Here is a 19018-nt window from a genome sequence, read left to right on the forward strand (position 1 = left end):
CCCAAGAGGTAGATACTATCATAAGCCTAATTTTATTATCATTATTATTATTGCCCAGGCTGGAGTGCAGTGGCATGATCATGCCTCACTGCAGCCTTGACCTCCCAGGCTCAAGCGATCCTCTCATGTCAGCCTTCCTGAGTAGCTGGTACTACAGGTGTGCACCACCAAGCCTGGCTAATTTTTGTAATTGTATTTTTTGTAGAGACAGGGTCTTGCCATGTTGCTTAGGCTGGTCTCAAACTTCTGGGCTTAGGCAATCCACCTGCCTCGGCCTCCCAAACTGCTGGGATTACAGGCGAGAACTGCCACACCTGGCCCTAAGACCCATTTTATAAGTGAGAAAACAGCCATGCATCAGCTCGAGGCAGCAAAGCTTATAAGTGAAAGCCAGGATTTGAACTCCCAGGCAGTACAGAAGTTGAGTGCCACCAATCCTGCTGATCACATTAAGGGAGCCAGAGATCAAGGGCCTCCTAGGAAACTAGGAAGGGAGGGTGGTGGTATTACCAGAAAGAGGGGTAGCAAATCATTACCTTGCACCCTACCTCTTAGTTCCCCTGTCCTTACCCAAAGACCACCCAGATTTCATTTTGAGGGCTGAGAATACAGAGGAGGAGACAGACTTCTTAAGAACATGTTTTGGGCAGGTGTTCTCTGTATGTAGTCCACAGAGGGTGAACTACTGCATGTATCACCATCACTAAACAACTTAGTACATTCAGGATCCTGGGCACAAATGCAGAGCAGGACCAGCCCAGACTAGGTGCATCCTCCAGGCCTTGGCTTCATTGCAGACAACCCTGAGCCAAGGCCTCATGATTCCCTTGAAGAGGGTGCAGTTCACACCTCTGTCCCTTCACCCTTCCACGCCTCTGCTCTGGGGGATTGATGGATGCTCCTGCTACCTCCTAGATGGTCCCCTAGACAGTGAATGTGAAGCAGCTTTTCTACCTTCCATATCTCAGAAGGGACCCATTCATGCCTTCATGGAATAGACAGCCCAGGCAGGAAATGGCTGTGTTTTTTGCCAAGCAGTCAGAGCAAAAGGAGGACACACCAGTCTGAGGGAAGAAAGGCATTCAAATTGGGCAAAGCTGAATTGCCCACAAATTGCCACAGCCACTCTCAACTTGGGACAAAGGTTATGAAACATGTCACTAATACTGGAGTTGTTATTTTTTTAAAGAGCAACAATTATTTGTTTTACTCATGAGTCTTCATTTGGGGCAGGGTTTAAAGGGAATGACTTGCCGATGTTCCATGATGTCAAGGGTCTCAACTGGGATAACTTGGTTGGCTGAAGCTAAAATGGCTGGGGGCCGGCTGGACATTTCTTTCTCTTCCTGTGGTCTCAGAGCCTCTCTCTCTGCAATCTCTCCAGCATGGCAACCTCAGGGAAGTTGGACTTCACACATGGAGACTGAAGGTTCCAAGAGAGAGTCGTGGGCAGAGCTGCAAGGCTTCTTTTACTTACCTCACTTGGAAAGTCCCAGAGCATTATTCCTACCACATTCCACTGCTCACACAGAGCCATCCCTGACATGGTGTGGGAGGGCATTGGGAAGTGCAGATCACTGGGGAGCCATCGTGGGTGCTGGCTATATGATTTCTTTGCTTTGGGCATTACTTTACTGAATAGATTCTGTTTTGATTTCACGTTTACCATTTTATTATAGAGGATATTGCAAAGAATATAGATGAATAGATGAGTAGGGTGGCGTTTGGGGGAAGGGGATTGGAGCTTCCAGGCTCTCCCTGGTGCACAACCCTCCAGGAACCTCCCCATGTTCAACTATCTGAAAGCTCAAGTTATTTTTTTTAAACAAGAATAAACATGCCACAGACATGCAGATTCCTGGCTCCCACTGCAGACCCACTGAATTCAAATTTCTGGGGTGCGGCCCAGGAATCTGCACTTTTGACAAATCTGCCAGAGGCATGAGCTGGAAAAGTGGAAAAGAGGTAAAAGGCCACTAGGAAGAAACAGTGACCTTTGAGGACTCAACGGCCACTGCATTGTAGAGCCTTAAGAAATGTGACCCTTCATACAGTGCTACCCACTAATTATCTTCACAGGTGTTGTCATCCCCATATTATAGTTGGGAACGCTAAGGCTCAGAAGCCAAAAGTCACCCAGCCAGCAAGTAATGAAGCTAGGCTTTCAACCCAGTTTTTATTTTTTAAGTCCAAAGGCCACAGTTGTAATAGTTATACCAACCCATATTTGCTATTTTATCCCAGTCTTGTAATTTGAAGTCAGATAAATCTAAATTAAAATTCTGGAGAAGATCCCTGCCTCCCACAGACATAGAGAAATTAAATGTTTTGATAACAACAACAATAAGAAGTAACATGTATGTGATACCAGGCACTGTCTAGGTGCTTTACATGTATTTACTTGTTTAATTCTCTCAGCAATTCTATGAGCTAAGTGCCCTTATCCTCATCATCATCTTACCCATTTCACGGATAAAGAAACTGAGGCCAGGCCTGGTGGCTCATGCCAGTAATCCAAGCATTTCAAGAGGCTGAGACAGGTGGATTGCTTGAACCCAGGAGTATGAGACCAGCCTGGGCAATATAACAATACCCCATCTATACCAAAAGGCAGGAAGGAAGGAAAGGAAGGAAGGAAGGAAGGGAGGGAGGGAGGGAGGGAAGGAGGGAAAGAGGGAGCGACAGAGAGAGGGAGAGAGGAGGTAGGGTAGAGAGAGAAAAAGGAAAGAGATGAAAGAAAGAAAGAAAGAAAGAAAGAAAGAAAGAAAGAAAGAAGAAAGAGAAAGAACCAGAGAGAGAGAAAGGAAGAAGAAGAAGAAACGGAGGGAGGGAGGGAGAGAAAGAAAGAGAGAGAGAAAGAGAAAGAGAAAGAAAGAAAGAAGAGAAAGAAAAAGAAAGAGAAGAAAGGAAGGAAAGAAGGAAGGAAGGAAGAAAGGAAGGAAAGAAAGAAGGAAAGAAGGAAAGAAGGAAAAGAACTGAGACACAGAGAAGTAGGGGAACTTGGCCAGGATTTCACAGATAGTCCACAGTGGAGTCAGGATTAAAATTCAGGTTGGTGGCTCCTAAGTTCATGCTTTCAGCCTGGATAGCATTCTGCCTCTCCAGGCTCCTCAAAAGCTTAATTTGCTGTTTCCCAAGAATAGACATCAGAGGGCCAGTGAGACAAGTAAGAAAGAAGTGGGAAGATAGCTGTAAAAATCACTTTAGTCCAAATATATTCCTGGTGAAGCCATTGGGAATTGTTTTCTGAGCAAAAAGAAAAGAGCTCAGACACTAGAGGGCAATAATTTTAAGAGACTCTGAGATGGATTTCATGTAGGAGTTTGCAAATTCTCCCTAAACTCTATTTAAAATGCTGTGTACATTAGAGAAGACAAATACGTGGAAACATGTACTGTGTTCTTGGATGGGAAGACTAAACACTGTGATGATGTCAGTTCTCCCTCAAATTGATCTATAGATTTAATGCAATAACAATTGAAATTCCAGTGGGGTGTTTAGTGGAACTCTGCAAGGTCGTTCAGAAATTTGTAAGGAAGAGCATGGCCAAGACATTTCCAAAGAAAAGGAGCTGGAGAATCTTGCTCCACCAGATAGGAAAGTGTATTATAAAACAATGTTAAGACTGTGTGGTAATTCTTGGGCACAGATAAATAGACCAACAGAACAGAAGAGAGAGTCCAGAAAAAAACCCAACTGTAAAAGGAAACTTGGTTTATGATAGAGAATTCTCTGATGATCAGAGCAGAGAAGATGTAACTACTTAAGGACTGGGTCAGGACAATTTGTTATCTGCTATTCAAATGAAAAATAATGAAGTGGAATCCCTACCTCACAGCCTATACAAAAATCAACTCCAGGTGGGCATCAATATTAAGGACAAAACTGTCAAATTTTAAAATATAACTTTGGAAAATATCAGCTAGGGACAGATTTCTTAAACCAGACATAAATATAGAAACCAAAAGAAAAGATTGCTACATTAAATTACATTGAAGCTAATAACCTCTACTTATCAAAGTTACCCAACAGAGCAAAAAGCCTTACAATGCAGCCAAGAAAAGATGTTGGCAACATTTCAAAGATTAGTACCCAGGATTTATTATTAAGTACTGTGAATTAATAAGAAAAAGATTAACAAGCCAATAGAAAATTGCACAAACAATATGTATCATCATCTCATAGAAGAAAAAGAGACACAAATGACCCATATGTATTTGTGAGAAGATGTTGAACATCATTAGAAGTCAGGGAGGTGCAAATGAAAACTACAGTGAGATACGATTTCACACCCAAAAAATTTGGCAAAAGTTAAAAGCCTAGGTAATACCAAGGGTTAGGGAGGATGTGGAGAAATTAGATGTCAAGAATTGACACGGTGCTAGAGGGAGTTTCAATTGGTACAAACACTTTAGAGAATGGTTTGGCACTACTTGATAAAGCTAAATAAACACATACTCTACAAACCAGCAATTCACTCCTAAGAATAAACCCTAGGAAAACTCTTGCACATTTGTGTAGGTGACATCTTAAAGCATTTATAGACAGCATTGTTCAAAATCCAAAAAAAAAAAAAAAAATTGGAAACAATCCAAATGTCCTTCACAGTTGGATGAATAAATAAATTGTTATTATTCATACAATAGAATGAATATAAACAACAATGAAAATGAGTGAACTACAGCCAACCCCATCAGCAAGGATGAATCTCAGAAACATATTGGGCCAAATAAGTCACAGAACAATATCTATAGTGTGATTCCTTTTACATAAAGTTTGAAGAAGAATAAACTAACAATGTATTGTTTAGAAATATATTCATAGATGGTAATATTATAAAGAAAAGACAAAGAAGTGGTGATTGCCAAACTCAGGATAGTGTTTATTTTGGAGCAGGGAATAGGGGTGAATGTGTTTAGGGGGCGTGGGGTGCATGTGGGCTTGTCAGGCATGGGATATTCTATTTCTTAACCCAGAGGGGAAGGTGGGTTCTTGTATGTTCATATTATTATTATTATTTGAACTGTGAAAAAGATAATACATGTTTTATTTTAAGAGATTCTGAGATGAATTTCGTGCAGGATTTGCAAATCTGCCCCAAAATCTATTTAAAATGCTGTGTACATTAAAGAAGACAAATACATGGAAAGATGTACTGTGTACACTTTTTTCTTAAGTACGAGAAATTTCACACTAAATTTAAAAATGCTGTGTGTGTGTGTGTGTGTGTGTGTGCATATTTCTGAGAGGAAAGTCCATGTCTCATCGGATTATCTAAGGAATACCTGGTGTTCTAACAGAGTGACAACTGGATGTAAGGTTTCTGAGATTCTGTCCAGCTCTGATATTCTCGGGTGGATAGAGCCCCTGTGCAGGCTGGCAGCCCGGTCAGCTGGCCAAACCTCCCTCTGTCTTAGAGAGAAACCTAAACCAGCTGTAAGTCTTCTCTCTCCATAACTCACATGACTATCTTAAGGCCAAGGGATGTATCTGGGGTCTCATGTAGGGGAGGGCAAGTTCTCCTCCTGGGAGACTGAGTCCCTTTGCCCTGGGCACCTCCTTCCCTTTCTCCTTCCCTGGCTCTTCGACACGTGCTCTGCCTCTTTCTTCTTTCTATGGTCCATCAGCATCTTGCTAATGGACTTGGCCATTACTGCACAGCCTGAAAATAGCAGAGCCCGAGTCAGGACCCAGGGTGCTGTCTCACAGCCCAGTGCTTTTCTGCCACACCACTGGTCACTCCTATTCTCTTCTCCCCCCAGCACCTCTGTCCCTGTCTGATCTGGCTTCCCATGGGGACTGCAGGGCTCAGCTGGGCTTGCATTGGCAAGTCCACCAAAGAATGCATTTATCCATTCATACATGTCACCCACGGAAGGACTTTGGGTTTTGTTTGTTTTTGAGACAAGGTCTCACTCTGTCACTTAGGCTGGAGTACAGTAGCATGACCACAGCCCACGGCAGCCTCCTCCTCCTGGATTCAAGCAATCCTCCCACCTCACCCTCCTGAGTAGCTGGGACTACAGGTGCGCCCCACCATCCTCGGCTAATATTTTTTTTAAAAAATTTTGTAGAGACAGGGTCTCACTATGTTGCCCAGGCTGGTTTCGAACACCTGGGTTCAGGCCCTCCTCCCACCTCAGCCTTCCAAAGTGCTGGGATTAGACTTTGGATTTTATTCTGAAGGAGATAAAAGCCATTGGGGAGAGACAGTGATAGGCTCTGAACTTGTTTCCAAAAGGTGTTTCTAGCTGCTATGTGGAACTTAAACTTCATGGAATAAGGGGAGAAGTCAGGAAGGCCATTCGGAGGCTATGACATTAATCCAGGCAAGAGGTGACATGGCTTGGAACAGGGATGCCACCATGAGGTGGGGAGGTGTGATGTGATTTGGAACCAGTCATTTGCAGTAGGATTGGATGAAGGTCAAGAGAAAGAGGAGTCAAGGCTGACTCCAAGGTTTGTGGCCCAAGGAACTAGAAGGAAGAAGATGCCATCACCTTGGTAGGGAGACTGTGGGGAAGCAGTTGTGGTGTGGGTCAGGAAGGGGAGGCCAAGGATCCTACTTTGGACATGGTGACTTCCAGGTGCCTTTGATTACCCAGGTAGTGATGTCCAGTCTGCAGTTTGATAAAGGCACATGAAGTTCAGGGGAGCAGCCCAGGGAGAGGATGTGAATGTGAAGTCAGCAGGCAACAGATGCTCTTTAATGCCAGTGCCTGAATTTGGTCAGCTGGGCTAGGAATTAAGAGAAAACTCTAAGGACTAAGCCACACCGCACAGGTTGGAAGTCTCAAGTATCCCGAGGGCACTTTAGTGGGAGGTGTCCTGAAGGAGGCGGATTTCAGTTCATGGAGGTCTTATGCTGTTTGTAAATCCAGCACAACTTATACCAATGATGAATGAATTCAGGGCAGGTCAGTTGCAGTGTAACGTAGGCCTGTTGTCCCCTGATCAAGAAAGAAAGACAGAATGAAAAGGAAGAAGGAAGGAAGGAAAGAAGGAAGGAAGGAGGAAGGAAGGAAGGGAGGGAGGGAAAAAAGAGGAAGGAAAGAAATCAGGGAGAGAAGGAAAGGAAGGAAGGAAGGTAGGAAAGGAGAAAGAAAGAAAGGGAGGAAGGGATAAAGAAAAAAGGAAGAAAGGAAAGAAAAGAGAAAGAAAGAAAAAGACAGACAGAAAGAAAGAAAAAAAGACAGAAAGAAAAAAGAAAAGAAGGAAGGAAGGGAGGGAGGGAAAGAAGGAAAGGAAGGAAGGAAGGTAGGAAAGGAGAGAGAAAGAAAGGCAGGAAGGGAGAAAGAAAAAAGGAAGAAAGAAAAGAGAAAGAGAAAGAAAGAAAAGAAAGAATGAAGGAAGGAAGGAAAGAAAGGAGGGAGGGAGGGAGGGAGGGAGGAAACAAATATGTAGGCAAACCTCTCCTCCTTTTTTTCCTTAGTCTCCTCATTGGTGCCATGGAGGTGTAGGTTCTGATAGCGTCCTCAGCGGACATAGGCCCTTGGATTCTAAATGTGTCCCAGCCCAGCTGTTGTGTGTCAGGGCCCCAGTGTCTGTGGGTAGATGGCCAGAGATGGACTCACAGCATCAGCCATTGCCTTTCATCCCATGGCCTGTGTCACCAAGTGCCATGGTAAGTGGAAGTGATGCCTCCCCAGAGATCACATTAGCTCTGATAATGCTCCAGCCTCCCATGCACAACTTGCCTCAGGCCACCTGGCTGGGCAGGAAGAAGGGCTCCTAGAGAAGTCACATGGCCCCATGGCAGGGAGTCTGGGCCAGAGATGGAGAGAGACGCCTTCCCTTTCAGCCCAGTCCCAGCCTAGTGTCCTCACTGCTGACCCCCGGTAGTCTCTGAAACCACAGATGGAGCTCCCAGACTTGCTGATTGGCCCCCCGATGGCGTGCGCATTAGAAGGAAATGCCTCCCTCCACCCTTGTAGCAAACACTTCCCAGCTCCATGCCCACACCCCTTATCATCCACTGTTCCTGCCAATGCAGACCCAACCCAATGGCTTCCTGCTGCCAGTACCTGGGGCTCTGCTGGTAGCCTTTCTCTGGCAGCAGGACAGGCTCATCGCTCTCATCAGACAGGCTGGACTTGCTGGGAAGTTAACACTCTGGGGGCAGCCTTCATGGATAAATGCTCTAGTTTTCTTGCCCCTCAAGTGAGACAATCCTGAGGCATGCTCTATGCAGTCTCCCGAGGCCCCCACCAGGGCTGAGCACCAGTTTCCCCAGCAGCAAGTGCTCCTTAATCTACTTTCTCTTGGTTTCCTTCCCTTTGCTGTCTCACTTCTCCTCTCCCCAGTGAGTGCTTCCAGGATTATCTCCTAAATAAATTACTTGTATTCTAATCTTTGTTTCCAGTTGTTTCTTGAGGAATCCAATACAAAACGAAACCAATCACAGACACCAAACCCAACAAAAGAAAGAGATCTCTTCTAGTTCTGTATTGTACGTGTTTCTGGAGAACCATTTAGGTAACAGAATACATCAGGCACTGTCCTTGACGCTGGTAGGGAGGTCTCACAAATAACTGTACAGGCAAATAAACACAGCAGTATAAAAGAGGAGTTTAACTCTGTTGTAGGAGGTGGTTATCAGGGAAGGCTTCACAGTGAGGGTGACTGGAGGTTTTGGAGGATGAGTAGGAGTTCTCCAGGTGGAAAAAAGAATGATGGAAACAGCATATTAAAAAATCCAGAAGTGTAAAAAAGCACAAGGTATTCAGGGAACCACTAGTAGTAGTTTAGTATCTCTCATACTACTGGAGAATAAAGCATATTTTGGGGGTGATAAAGGATTTGTAGGAAAAATGAGGAGAGAATTAGAATAGCAGGAGGTGTGGTTAAATAGCCAGAGTCTTGTCTGTACTCCTCAAAGTGTTTAGGCATTATCTTGGAAAGGTTGGAGGATTTTTTTAAAATTGTGGGTTATCTTTTTCTGATTGCATAAGTATCAAGTGCTCATTGTGGAAAGGTTGGCATATACAGAGAAGTATAGAGAAGAAAATAAAATTACCTCAAATCCAGAGTTAAATCACATATATGTGTTGGTGTGTTTCAGAGGAGTTTCAGGCAGAGGAGTGAGGTGGTCACACTTGAGTTCTAGGTAGACCTCTGGCAGCAGGTGATGACCATGCAGGTGGAAAGATACTGAACATGGGGTGACCAGCTAGGAGGCTGCTGCAGTGAGGGTTGATGAGGGTCCTCTGCTGTCGCTTTGCAGGGTATTTCAGAGGTAGGATTCTCAGCACTTGAAAACTAGTTGGATGGGGTGTGGGGTAGAGGACAGGAGGACACCATGACTACCAGAGAGATTCTGAGTGTCTCCACCATGACTTGGTGGAGGGAGCAGAGGCTGGAGGCCAGGAGACTTGGATTCTCATTTCCACTCTGTGACTTCCAATCTGTGGGACCTTGGACAAGTCCCTTTAGCCCACAGAGCCACAGTTTCCTGACCGGATACATGGAAAGATGATTCTCTTCCTACTTTCCTTACAGGATTGTCATGATGGTCCAATAGATCAAAGGAGATAAACACCTTTCATGTGTGGAAACCTACAGTTCTGAGCTCTTGTCCTCAAACCTCTGCTCAATCTTTTCCCTCACCTGCCTTCTGTCGTCTTCCCCAGAAGGCAGGGGAACCCACACCCCTCTAGGTTTCCCTTCCTCTCCCCTCTGCATCCTGCCCAGAGGACATTTGTCATGATTGTTCCTCTGGTACAGATGCTCTAAACACCCCCACGCACCACCATTCTTTCATTCATTAACTCATTCACTTCACATGCTGGTTGATGCTCTAGTATGTTCCAGGTGCCAGAACACGTGCTGTAAAAGACAGACAAGGTACCTGTGCTCATGGAGCTCACATACCACCCAAGGGGAGACATAAAATTAAACAACTAGGACAAATTCGGATAGTGATGTAACAAACGAATAAATAGGGTGATAGGATAGAGTGAGGGTGTATTTTTGATTTGAGTGGTCAGGAAGGGACCTCTGGACTGAGACTTGAACAACTCAGGCAGAGAAAACAGCAAGTGTAAAGGTCTTCGGGTGGGTTTGAGCTTAGGGTGTTTACAGAATGGAAAGGTCAGTGTGGCTGGGCTGATTCAAGCCCCACCCATCCCACTTAGCACAGCCACCTCTCTGAAGCCTCCTTGGATCAACAGGATGCTTCCCTTGCTGATTCAGCTCTACCCTACTTCCACACATCTGTGGTCACAACACATCTTGACCACAATGGGTTGTGATAGACTCTACACACTGGTCTGGGAGCTCCTTGAAGGCAGGGGCTATCTCCTCTCTAGCCAGCACTGTTCATGCAAACAGCAGGTGATCAGCATCTGCTAAAGGGTTTAATACATTAATCAATAGATGAATGAATGAATGAGAAAACGACTCTCAGGCCCAAATGGCTCACTCCTTTACTTGTCTAATTGTTACCTTCTCAAATTCCCTGACCCGGTATGCAAACTGCAGCCCCACTGCCCCCCATTCCCTCACCCATCATATAACGTGTGTATTTATTATGTTTCCCGTTTCCTCTGTCTCCGCCGGCAGAATGTAAACTCCATGAGGTCAGGAATCTCCGAGTTATGTTGCGTCAGTGTAATCCAAGAGCCCGGAACAGTGCCTGGCACACAGCGGGCACATGGAAGAACAAATGTGTGAAGATGTGAATGAATGAATAATTGAATGAATAAATAGTAGTTCTCAGCCTCATAGAACACGGGTCACAACCTCAAATGTCCTGCTATCGTGCCCATAAATAACAGAGATGCAGGAGTAAGTGCTGGGCTGTGACCTGTCAACATGCTAAGCCGCTCAAACAAAACTGCCCAGCAGTCCGCTGGCCGCCTATTTGCAGCACTGGGCCCTGAGCTGCACATTCCCATTTCGTTGATAAAGAAACTCTGACCAGATAGTTTAAGTGGCCTGCTGCGGAAGACAGAGCTGATGCTGCACTGGTCGCTGCTTCCCCAGTCCTTTTTTGGCCTCCTCTCTGACGCGACGCAGACCCCGGTTGTGGAGAGTCCGTCACTCGCTCCCGGTGGTGGGAGATCAGAGGCCTGGTGTCCTTGGGAGCGGCGAGCGGTGCTCGGCGCAGGATAGAAAGGGAGTGCGCGCCTGGGTCCCCCAGATCCCTGGGAGCCCGCGCCACGCTCCCGCCCCTGCCCATCCCCGGCCGCGCTGTCAGTCTCCATTAGCGCTAACAGGCTCCAGACGGAGCGGGCCGGGCGCTGGGTTAATGCAATCGGCGCGTTACCTGGGGCGCAGGCTACATTACCAGCCCGGCCCCCGCCAGGCACGGCCAGAACCAGTCAGCCCGCGCCCTGCCGGCCGCCCCGCGCCTCCAGCTCTTCCCCGGCCCCGCCCGAACGCCACACGGCGGAGTCCAGCCCCAGCCCGCGCCCCAGAGCCTGCCAAGGCGGCGGCGGTCGGGGGCCGGCAGGGCGCAAGGCACCAGGGATCCCCTCGCCGCCGGACACGTGAGTGCGCCCTGAGCGCGGGACCGGGCTAGGTCTGCCCGGGAGGCCCGGGCCGAGACTCGCCAGCACAGGGCCAGCGAGTTTGTAGTGCAGTGACGTTAAGTGTCCGGGAAGGCTCCTGGGGCTGTTGAAGTGTCGCGGATCCGAGCTGGGGAGGGGGTCGGCACGCTGCCCTCAGTCTGGGTGAGTTCAATCCCAGCCATTTGGGGCAGGCGAGAGTGGGTGAACGAGGAAAAGTGCTGCAGGGTCTTCAGCTGCACCCAGAGGGCTGTCAGAAGAGGTCTCCAACTCTTGAGTTCCGGCGTGCCCCAACCTCTGTTTCCAAATTTTTCCAGCGGACGCGCGCCCTTTTCTGGGAACCCTGCGTCCGCTCAGCGCGCGCTCATCCCAGTGTCTAAGGCGCTCCCGGGTGGTCTTGGGAGTTGCAAGTAGGGAGGAACGGCCCGGTAACCACCTCTTTTCCCTTTATCCAAGCAGAGCCTCGGCGTGCCCCCAGGACCGCTGAAGTTCCTCTCGCCAGCCGCATCCATGCTTCTGGCACGGATGAACCCGCAGGTGCAGCCCGAGAACAGCGGGGCGGACGCGGGTCCAGAGCAGCCCCTTCGGGCGCGCAAAACTGCGGAGCTGCTGGTGGTGAAGGAGCGCAACGGCGTCCAGTGCCTGCTGGCGCCCCGCGACGGCGACGCGCAGCCCCGGGAGACCTGGGGCAAGAAGATCGACTTCCTGCTGTCCGTAGTCGGCTTCGCAGTGGACCTGGCCAACGTGTGGCGCTTCCCCTACCTCTGCTACAAGAACGGCGGCGGTGAGTGCGGGGTTGGGCTGGGAATTTGAATTTGGGAGGTCCGCGGTCTGCAGCGGTGGCTGGGACAGGAGCTGGAATACACACGGAAGGGAGGCGAGGAGACAGGGGCAAATCCGGGGCGCAGAAAGAACTGGACAGGGCTAACAGAAAAAAAAAAAAAAAAAAAAAGGATTGGAGTCCTCTGGAAGGTCATTTTCCCGGGCTCTTTGCAGAGTACTTCGAGCTCATTCCAGCGGAAGTGTCAGGATTGGGCACCCTGGAAGCAAAACAGCGAAAGAGTGAAATGGAGGCATGACCCTAAAGTCATGATAGGGGCATGGATGGAAAGGACAGAATCTGGGGTGCCAGATTGGGTAGGGGAGCCTGACCTTTTGATGGTCTGCTGGAAGGGAGGTGGAGGTTCCAGGAGCTCTTGAAGGGGCACCAGAAGTGGGTGGGATTTGACAACAAGGCCCACAGTGACCCTAAATCTAGCACTTTGAGCCTGGGGGCAGGAACCTTTGGGCCAGGAGCAGTGGGAATACTTCGGTTTTCTGAAGGCACCTGGGGAGGCCCTGTGGTCTTGGGGATAGAAACACACAAGAAGAAGCCAGTATCAGAAAGAATGCCATTCTCAGGGAGCACAGCCCAGGTGGATCACGCGAGTAGGTGCCAACAACTGGCCTGGTCCTCAAGGCAGGAGGCCTAGATGATTGGGGTGAAACCTCTACCTCCTCAAGTTCTAGCCGCATTGCAGGGAGGAGTGGGAGAGGGGCCTGAAGAAGACTCCAGTGGAACAGCCGCACTCTCTCCCCCTTCTGCTGGGTGGTCCAGTTGGCCACCTTCTTGAGAATGAGAGCCTAGAGATCACCTACAGCCAATCCAGGAAGAATAACACAGAACCCCAGGCCAGGGAAGTGGCCTGGGAGTCAGGGTGCTGGCTCCCATGCCCTAGCTCCTTCCTGAGGGGCTTTGCTCCTGGGGTGCCCAGTCCTGCCACTTTTGCTGGGATGCAGAAGTACCCTGCAAAGAGTGTGGGAAAATAGACCTTTTGAGGAAGAAATTGGAGAAGGGGGACCCAGCTCTGAAAGCCTCTCTCTCTCCACTGGGCTGCACTGCTTGGTGGTAGCTGTGACTCTGGACTTAAGGGAGGTGAGAGGGAGGAAGGGCAAGAATTTGGAGCTGGGTAGAGAGAAAGCTCATGACCTGTTCACAGGCTCTAGGACTTACAACTCTTTGCTTCTATGTGTACTCTGGACACTTGCTTTGGGATGGGCAATACTTGGTGTTTGCAAAAAAGGAGTGGGGCCAGGCATGGTGGCTCATGCCTATAATCCTAGCACTTTGGGAGGACAAAGTGGGCAGATTGCCTGAGCTCAGGAGTTCAAGACTAGCCTGGGCAACATGGTGAGACCTCGTCTCTACTAAAAATACAAAAACTTAGCTGGGCGTAGTGGTGCACGCCTGTAATCCCAGCTACTCAGGAGGCTGAGGCAGGAGAATCACTTGAACTCAGGATGTGGAGGTTGCAGTGAGCCGAGATCACACCACTGCACTCCAGCCTGGACCATGGGTGACAGAGCAAGACTCTGTCTCAAAAAAAAGGAGAGGGATCACCATAGAGCACAGGTGGCTCTGAGCAGAGGATGCTGAGTAAGAAAGCAGTTAGCTCTTCCAACGAGAAAGTTAACACAAGGTTGGAGCTGACAGATGGAGGTTTGCGTCCACAGTCTCCCTGACACCTCCTGAGATGGGTCTGTCACTGTCAGATACTCTGAGGCCAGATAGCTGGGACAGCAGTCCTGAGCTTCAGGAGCATCTGAGGTCTAGGGCCTGATCCCTGGGGGAACAACTTGTGACTCTGCAGGCTCAATGTTTGTGTCTGGCCCTGGGATGGTCATGGGCAGAGAGAGAAATGTGAGAAAAGGAGAAGCTAATCCAGCGGTGAAACTTTCCCACCTTTGGCAGCTGTAGCCTCTCAAGCATTACTGGGCAGGTTTAAGCATGGCTGTTTGGGCCCAGGAAGGGAGAAAATGCAGATTCTCTATATTTTTTAACAGGCAGGGAGATGATGAATGGGAGACCTTAAGACCCGCCATCCCGCCTGTCCTCAGTGACCGCCCCAGACTGCTTGTCTCTAGATAGTGGAAGGCTCTGTCATTAATCAGTAATATTTTTCTGGTTCCTCTTGGTGTGAGGCACAATGCTAGGCTCTGCAGGGGTCACGGTCACCAAGAGGCATGAACCACCACTTCTGCCTGCCAGGAGCTTTAATCACCCGAGTCTTTATTGTCATGCTGCTACAAGTTCTTCCCATTGCTCTACGTGTTTGTTGAAACTAAAAGCATCCAGATGGCCAATTTGACAAGTCAGCTAGATGGATATTCCAGGGCTTTCACTGACACTGTGTGCTCTTTAGTCATTGCCAGCAATGCAAATAAAGAGCACCTGTTGTATGCAGGGTACTATACCAGGTTCTTAGGATACAAAATGGAGCAAACTTGTCACAAGTTCCAGTCTTTAGGTGAAGTTGGCTGAGGGCTCCTTCTCCCGGGCTTGCTAGCTCAAAACACAGCTCACTCCAAGTTATTTGGTGGTTTGTCTCTTTGTGGGTCTGTCTCCCAAACAGGAAAAGGCACAATGAGGGCAGAGACTGTGACTTTTTAATCCCTGTATTTCTAGTGCCCAAGATAAGGCCTAGATCACAGGAATGTGGTAGAAGGTGCCCAAGAAACTGCTGTTGAATAAGTTAATGAAATGCTCCAAGCCCTCAGAGACCTCCAACCGTATTCAGAAACAATAACAGAAACACTCAGTGGTAACTAATAAAGTGAAGCCACATACAGCAGTGGGGCAGGGGCAGCCTATTCATTAGCGGTCTTAGCTGTGGAGTCCTGGGTTCCAGTTTCTAGCTGTATGGCTTTGGCAAGTCTCCAAGCCTCAGTTTCCTCACTTGTCAAATGGAAATAATGGTGTTCAGCTCAGAACATTGTTGTGGGGACCAAATATAATAACTCATGGAGAGCCTGGCATGGATTGTGGCCTTAGGAAAGGTGGCTGCCAATTTTTGTTAATGTCATTATGATGATGTATAAAATGGATGGAGAGACAAGTGCTTTAGACAAATGCTCTAAAGGCCTGCGGAAGGGCTGCTTAGGAAGGGCTGGGAGGAGGTGGGCTGTGGCTGAAGCTCAGCTGCTCTGGATGGGGAGGGTGCAGACAAGCGGTGAGAAGGGAGGAGATCTCCAGCTGTGCGCCTGGGGCAGGAATGTACATGGAATCATCTCAGAGAACAGGAGTGCAGTCTGGCTGCAGGGCAAGCTGGGAGAGATAAGGGTGCAGGGGCAAGTTGGGGCCAGGCTGCAGAGGCCTTGAATGCCAGGCTAAGGGGTGGGGATATTATACCAGTGAATTTCCATTTCTAGTTAGGATGTTCACAGTTGGTGTCAGGGAGCAGTGCAGCCCTCCATCTCAGACTACGAGGTAACTCCTTCTCTCACTTACCCCTCATCCCTTCAGATGTGCTCAGCTAGCCCCCTCTGGGCTTTATCTCTGCGGAGGCCTCCTGGCTTCTCTGTATTTTTGTGGATCAATTCTCATCCAGTAATTCCCAAATTAGCCCCAGAGATGAGCAAGTGGTCAGGAAGGTGGGTCTTTGCAGTTGCAGAAGCAGCCGGAAGACTGGAATTTGAATCTGAGCTCTGCCTCTCACTGTGTGACCTCAGGCATAGTACAGCCCCTCTCTGAGCCTCAAGTTCCCAGCCACAGGTGAATGTGACCTGGGATAACACCACAAGATTTATTCCTTTCCAATACCCTGGCTCAGGGTTACACTGAAGCCAGGACTCACCTGGCCTGTTATTTAACAGCCCTCAGTGTGCTCTTCTGGTGCCAGTATTAACACTGTAACCTCTGCAATTCTGACTGTTCATGCTGGCTGAGAATGGAGGATGTTTTGAAATGATGAAGGTGGCAATGGTTTAGGCCCCTGGCTAATGTTTTCTGAATGAATTACTGGAAAAGATCAGCCTGTCTGAACATCTTCCCCATGGCCAGCTGCTGGGATGCACGGGCTGCGGGAGGCTTTGGGAGGGGAAAGCCACTCTCGGAAATTCCGGAGCTTTGTTCAGAACCTTCTCAAACAGCTGGTCTCCATGAGGAGGCAGTACCAGGCGGTGATTCTAGAGTTTCCCTTTGCACCTGTGCTCCTGGTCTGTGCTGGTCCCTGGGGAAGGGCAGGAAGATTGACTGGGTGCTCATGTTTGCCTTTCTTCCAGGGAAGTGGCCACTGTGAATTAACCTTTGCACATGGCTGCTTCTGTTCGAGTCCTGTCCTGAGGTCAGCTTAGAGCTGTGCATTGTAGAGAAATGTAGTCTTTAGGTTCAGGGTCTGAGTCTAACTTTTGCTAGAAAGGTAACGATAGACAAATCACTCACCTTTGCTGATCTGAGCTTCAGTTTCCTTACACAGAAGAGGAGAATAACCACAGCACCTTCTTGCAGGGTGAGATGGCATCAGAGACAATATATGTAAACTCCTTGAAACGATGTCACATAATAGGGGCTCCATAAATGTAGTCATTAGTATTTTGTTATTGTTCAATGATATTAACTGCATGCTAGAATTAGGAGTGGGGCAGGATCCTGATTTTGGAAGTAGCAGAATTCATCCTGAGATGAAATTGATAAAAGGAAAAAAGGAAATAAGGCTGGAAAGTAGCCCCACTTGGGTCTGGAGCCCAAGCATGATAGACTCAGGAATCAGGGGTTGGGCTTTGCTCCATTTCCTGACAGCCTAACCTTATCTCAAAATAGATTCCTCACCTGGAAAATGGGGTTTATAATTCCTGCATGGGGTCCCATGACCTTCTGTGGTTCTGCGTCCCCAGCAGACTCTCTCCTCTCCCCAAGGAAGCTCAGAGTCTTAGGGACCCCCAGCCCTTTGGGAGCCCTTGTGGCCAAAATATCTGGGATCCTTAACACCAAGTATGAAGTAGTGGCTGCTACAGAGGTCAGGAGTCTCCAAACTCAGTGCTCTTACATCTGGCCTGGCTGCAGGAGGCCATCTACACCCCGGGCTTGCCAAGCCAGACACTGATTGTCAGCTCAGATGCACAATGAGCCAGCCAGCTGGTGTGGCACTCAGCTGACAAGTCTGTACACCCCTTGGCAGAAATGTGGTGCTCATCTGGGACTCTGATCTGAGGCCACTGGCATGGTTTGGCTTGTTACTCCAAGCTTGTCAAAAGGATCTGAAAGGGGCTGTTCCTGACAAGATTGGGATTTAATAGGGATAAATATTATATCCTGCCCTGCAGTCCCAAACCTAACTGCCTAAGTAAGGATTAGGCCACAGCACATAGTGGAAAAGGCCCCGGGGCTTTCATTAGCTGCATCCTTCATGTGAGTCACTGCTGAGATCCATTATTTAGCCAAAAAAAATTTACTAAATGCCTATCATATGCCAGGAATATGGAGATGAGCAAAAGAAAATCCTTGCTTTTAAGGGGCTCATGATCTGCTGCAGATCTCCTAAAAGTTTGTCACTTTCGATTCCAATATTGGAGGCATTAATCCCAAGTGAGGGAGGTGAGGTCCTGCTCCGTTATTTGTGGGTCATGTTTCCCTCTGTGATGTAGTTCTGAGCAACCCAAACACTCTCTGATGTGTTTCTCTTAGAGACCAAGATGGAGGAAACGGAAACTAGAATCTTCACAGAGATTTTACTAAAGCCACAGCTTTATTAGGGAAAATCAAGTCCAGATCCTCCAAAGTGACCAGCAGATGGAGAATTACCACATGAGGAGGGGTAGCCCGGCGCCAGTTTCCCTGAATTCCACCCCCATTTTTCTACTTAGAGCAGCTGGGTTTAATCCATCAGGGGAGTGGGTGTGTTCCCTCAGTGGGCCTGTTTCCAGGTCTTTCACTCAACAACGACAATCAACACAGAAGACGTCTGTGACCACATGTTTGGGGGTTTCTCCCAGCACATCAGGCAAGTAATCAAGTCTGCAGCAGACACCAGCTGAGTGCCTCTGATTCAATTCAATTCCTGTGCTGTCTACCTGGAGATAGCATCAGATCCCACAGGTTGAGGCATTTCCACAAGAATGCCCCCCATTTTATGTTCCTATAATGAGCCCCAGGTTGTTTTACTGTGCTTCTGACCCACTGTCTATAAATCAGGGTTCCCCTTACCCCTTGCTTGGGTTTGATTAATTTGCTAGAGTGGTTCACAGAACTCAGAGGAACACTTTATTACATTTTCTGCTACGGTTTAGATATGGTTTGTCTGTCTCCACTAAAACTCCTGTTGAAGTTTGAACCCCAGTGTGGGAGTGTTGGGAGGAGGGGCCTAGTGAGAGGTGTTTGGGTCATGAGAGTGGATCCCTTATAAATAGATTAATGTCCTTTGGAGAGGGTAAGTGAGTTCTCACCCCACTCTCTTGGTTCCCCTCTTGCCATGTGATCTCTACCCCTGCTCCCCTTTCCTTTTCTGCCATGAGTGGAAGCAGCCAGAGGCCCTCACCAGATGCAGCTGCCCAACCTTGAACTTTCCAGCCACCAGAATGATGAGACATAAAAACCTCTTTTCTTTATAAATTCCCTAGCCTCAGGTATTCTGTTATAGCAACGCTAAGCAGACCAAGGCACTCCCTCACCTTCACCTTGGGTCCCTCCAGCTGAGGTCTTACCATAGCTCTGTGTACTATTATGATACCTATCTCTCTATCTATCCATCTGTCTG

At 48.2% G+C, this 19018-nt stretch overlaps 1 protein-coding gene across 2 annotated transcripts in view; it reads left to right on the forward strand.

Annotated features, from left to right (window-relative positions):
• The first annotated feature begins 11307 nt into the window (after positions 1–11307).
• Positions 11308–19018, forward strand: part of SLC6A2 (solute carrier family 6 member 2) — a 49769-nt gene continuing 42058 nt past the window's right edge. Inside the window, exons 1-2 of one of the 2 annotated variants that reach the window (XM_032155951.2) lie at positions 11308–11489; positions 11967–12291. In XM_032155951.2, the coding sequence (XP_032011842.1) occupies positions 12018–12291 (274 nt within the window). In that variant the 5' untranslated portion in view covers positions 11308–11489; positions 11967–12017. Of the gene's footprint in view, positions 11490–11966; positions 12292–19018 lie in introns of those variants that run through there. The other variant, XM_032155950.2, reaches the window with a different exon arrangement.

This window comes from Hylobates moloch, unplaced genomic scaffold (assembly GCF_009828535.3).
Source record: "Hylobates moloch isolate HMO894 unplaced genomic scaffold, HMol_V3 SCAFFOLD_6, whole genome shotgun sequence".
Lineage (NCBI taxonomy): Eukaryota > Metazoa > Chordata > Mammalia > Primates > Hylobatidae > Hylobates > Hylobates moloch.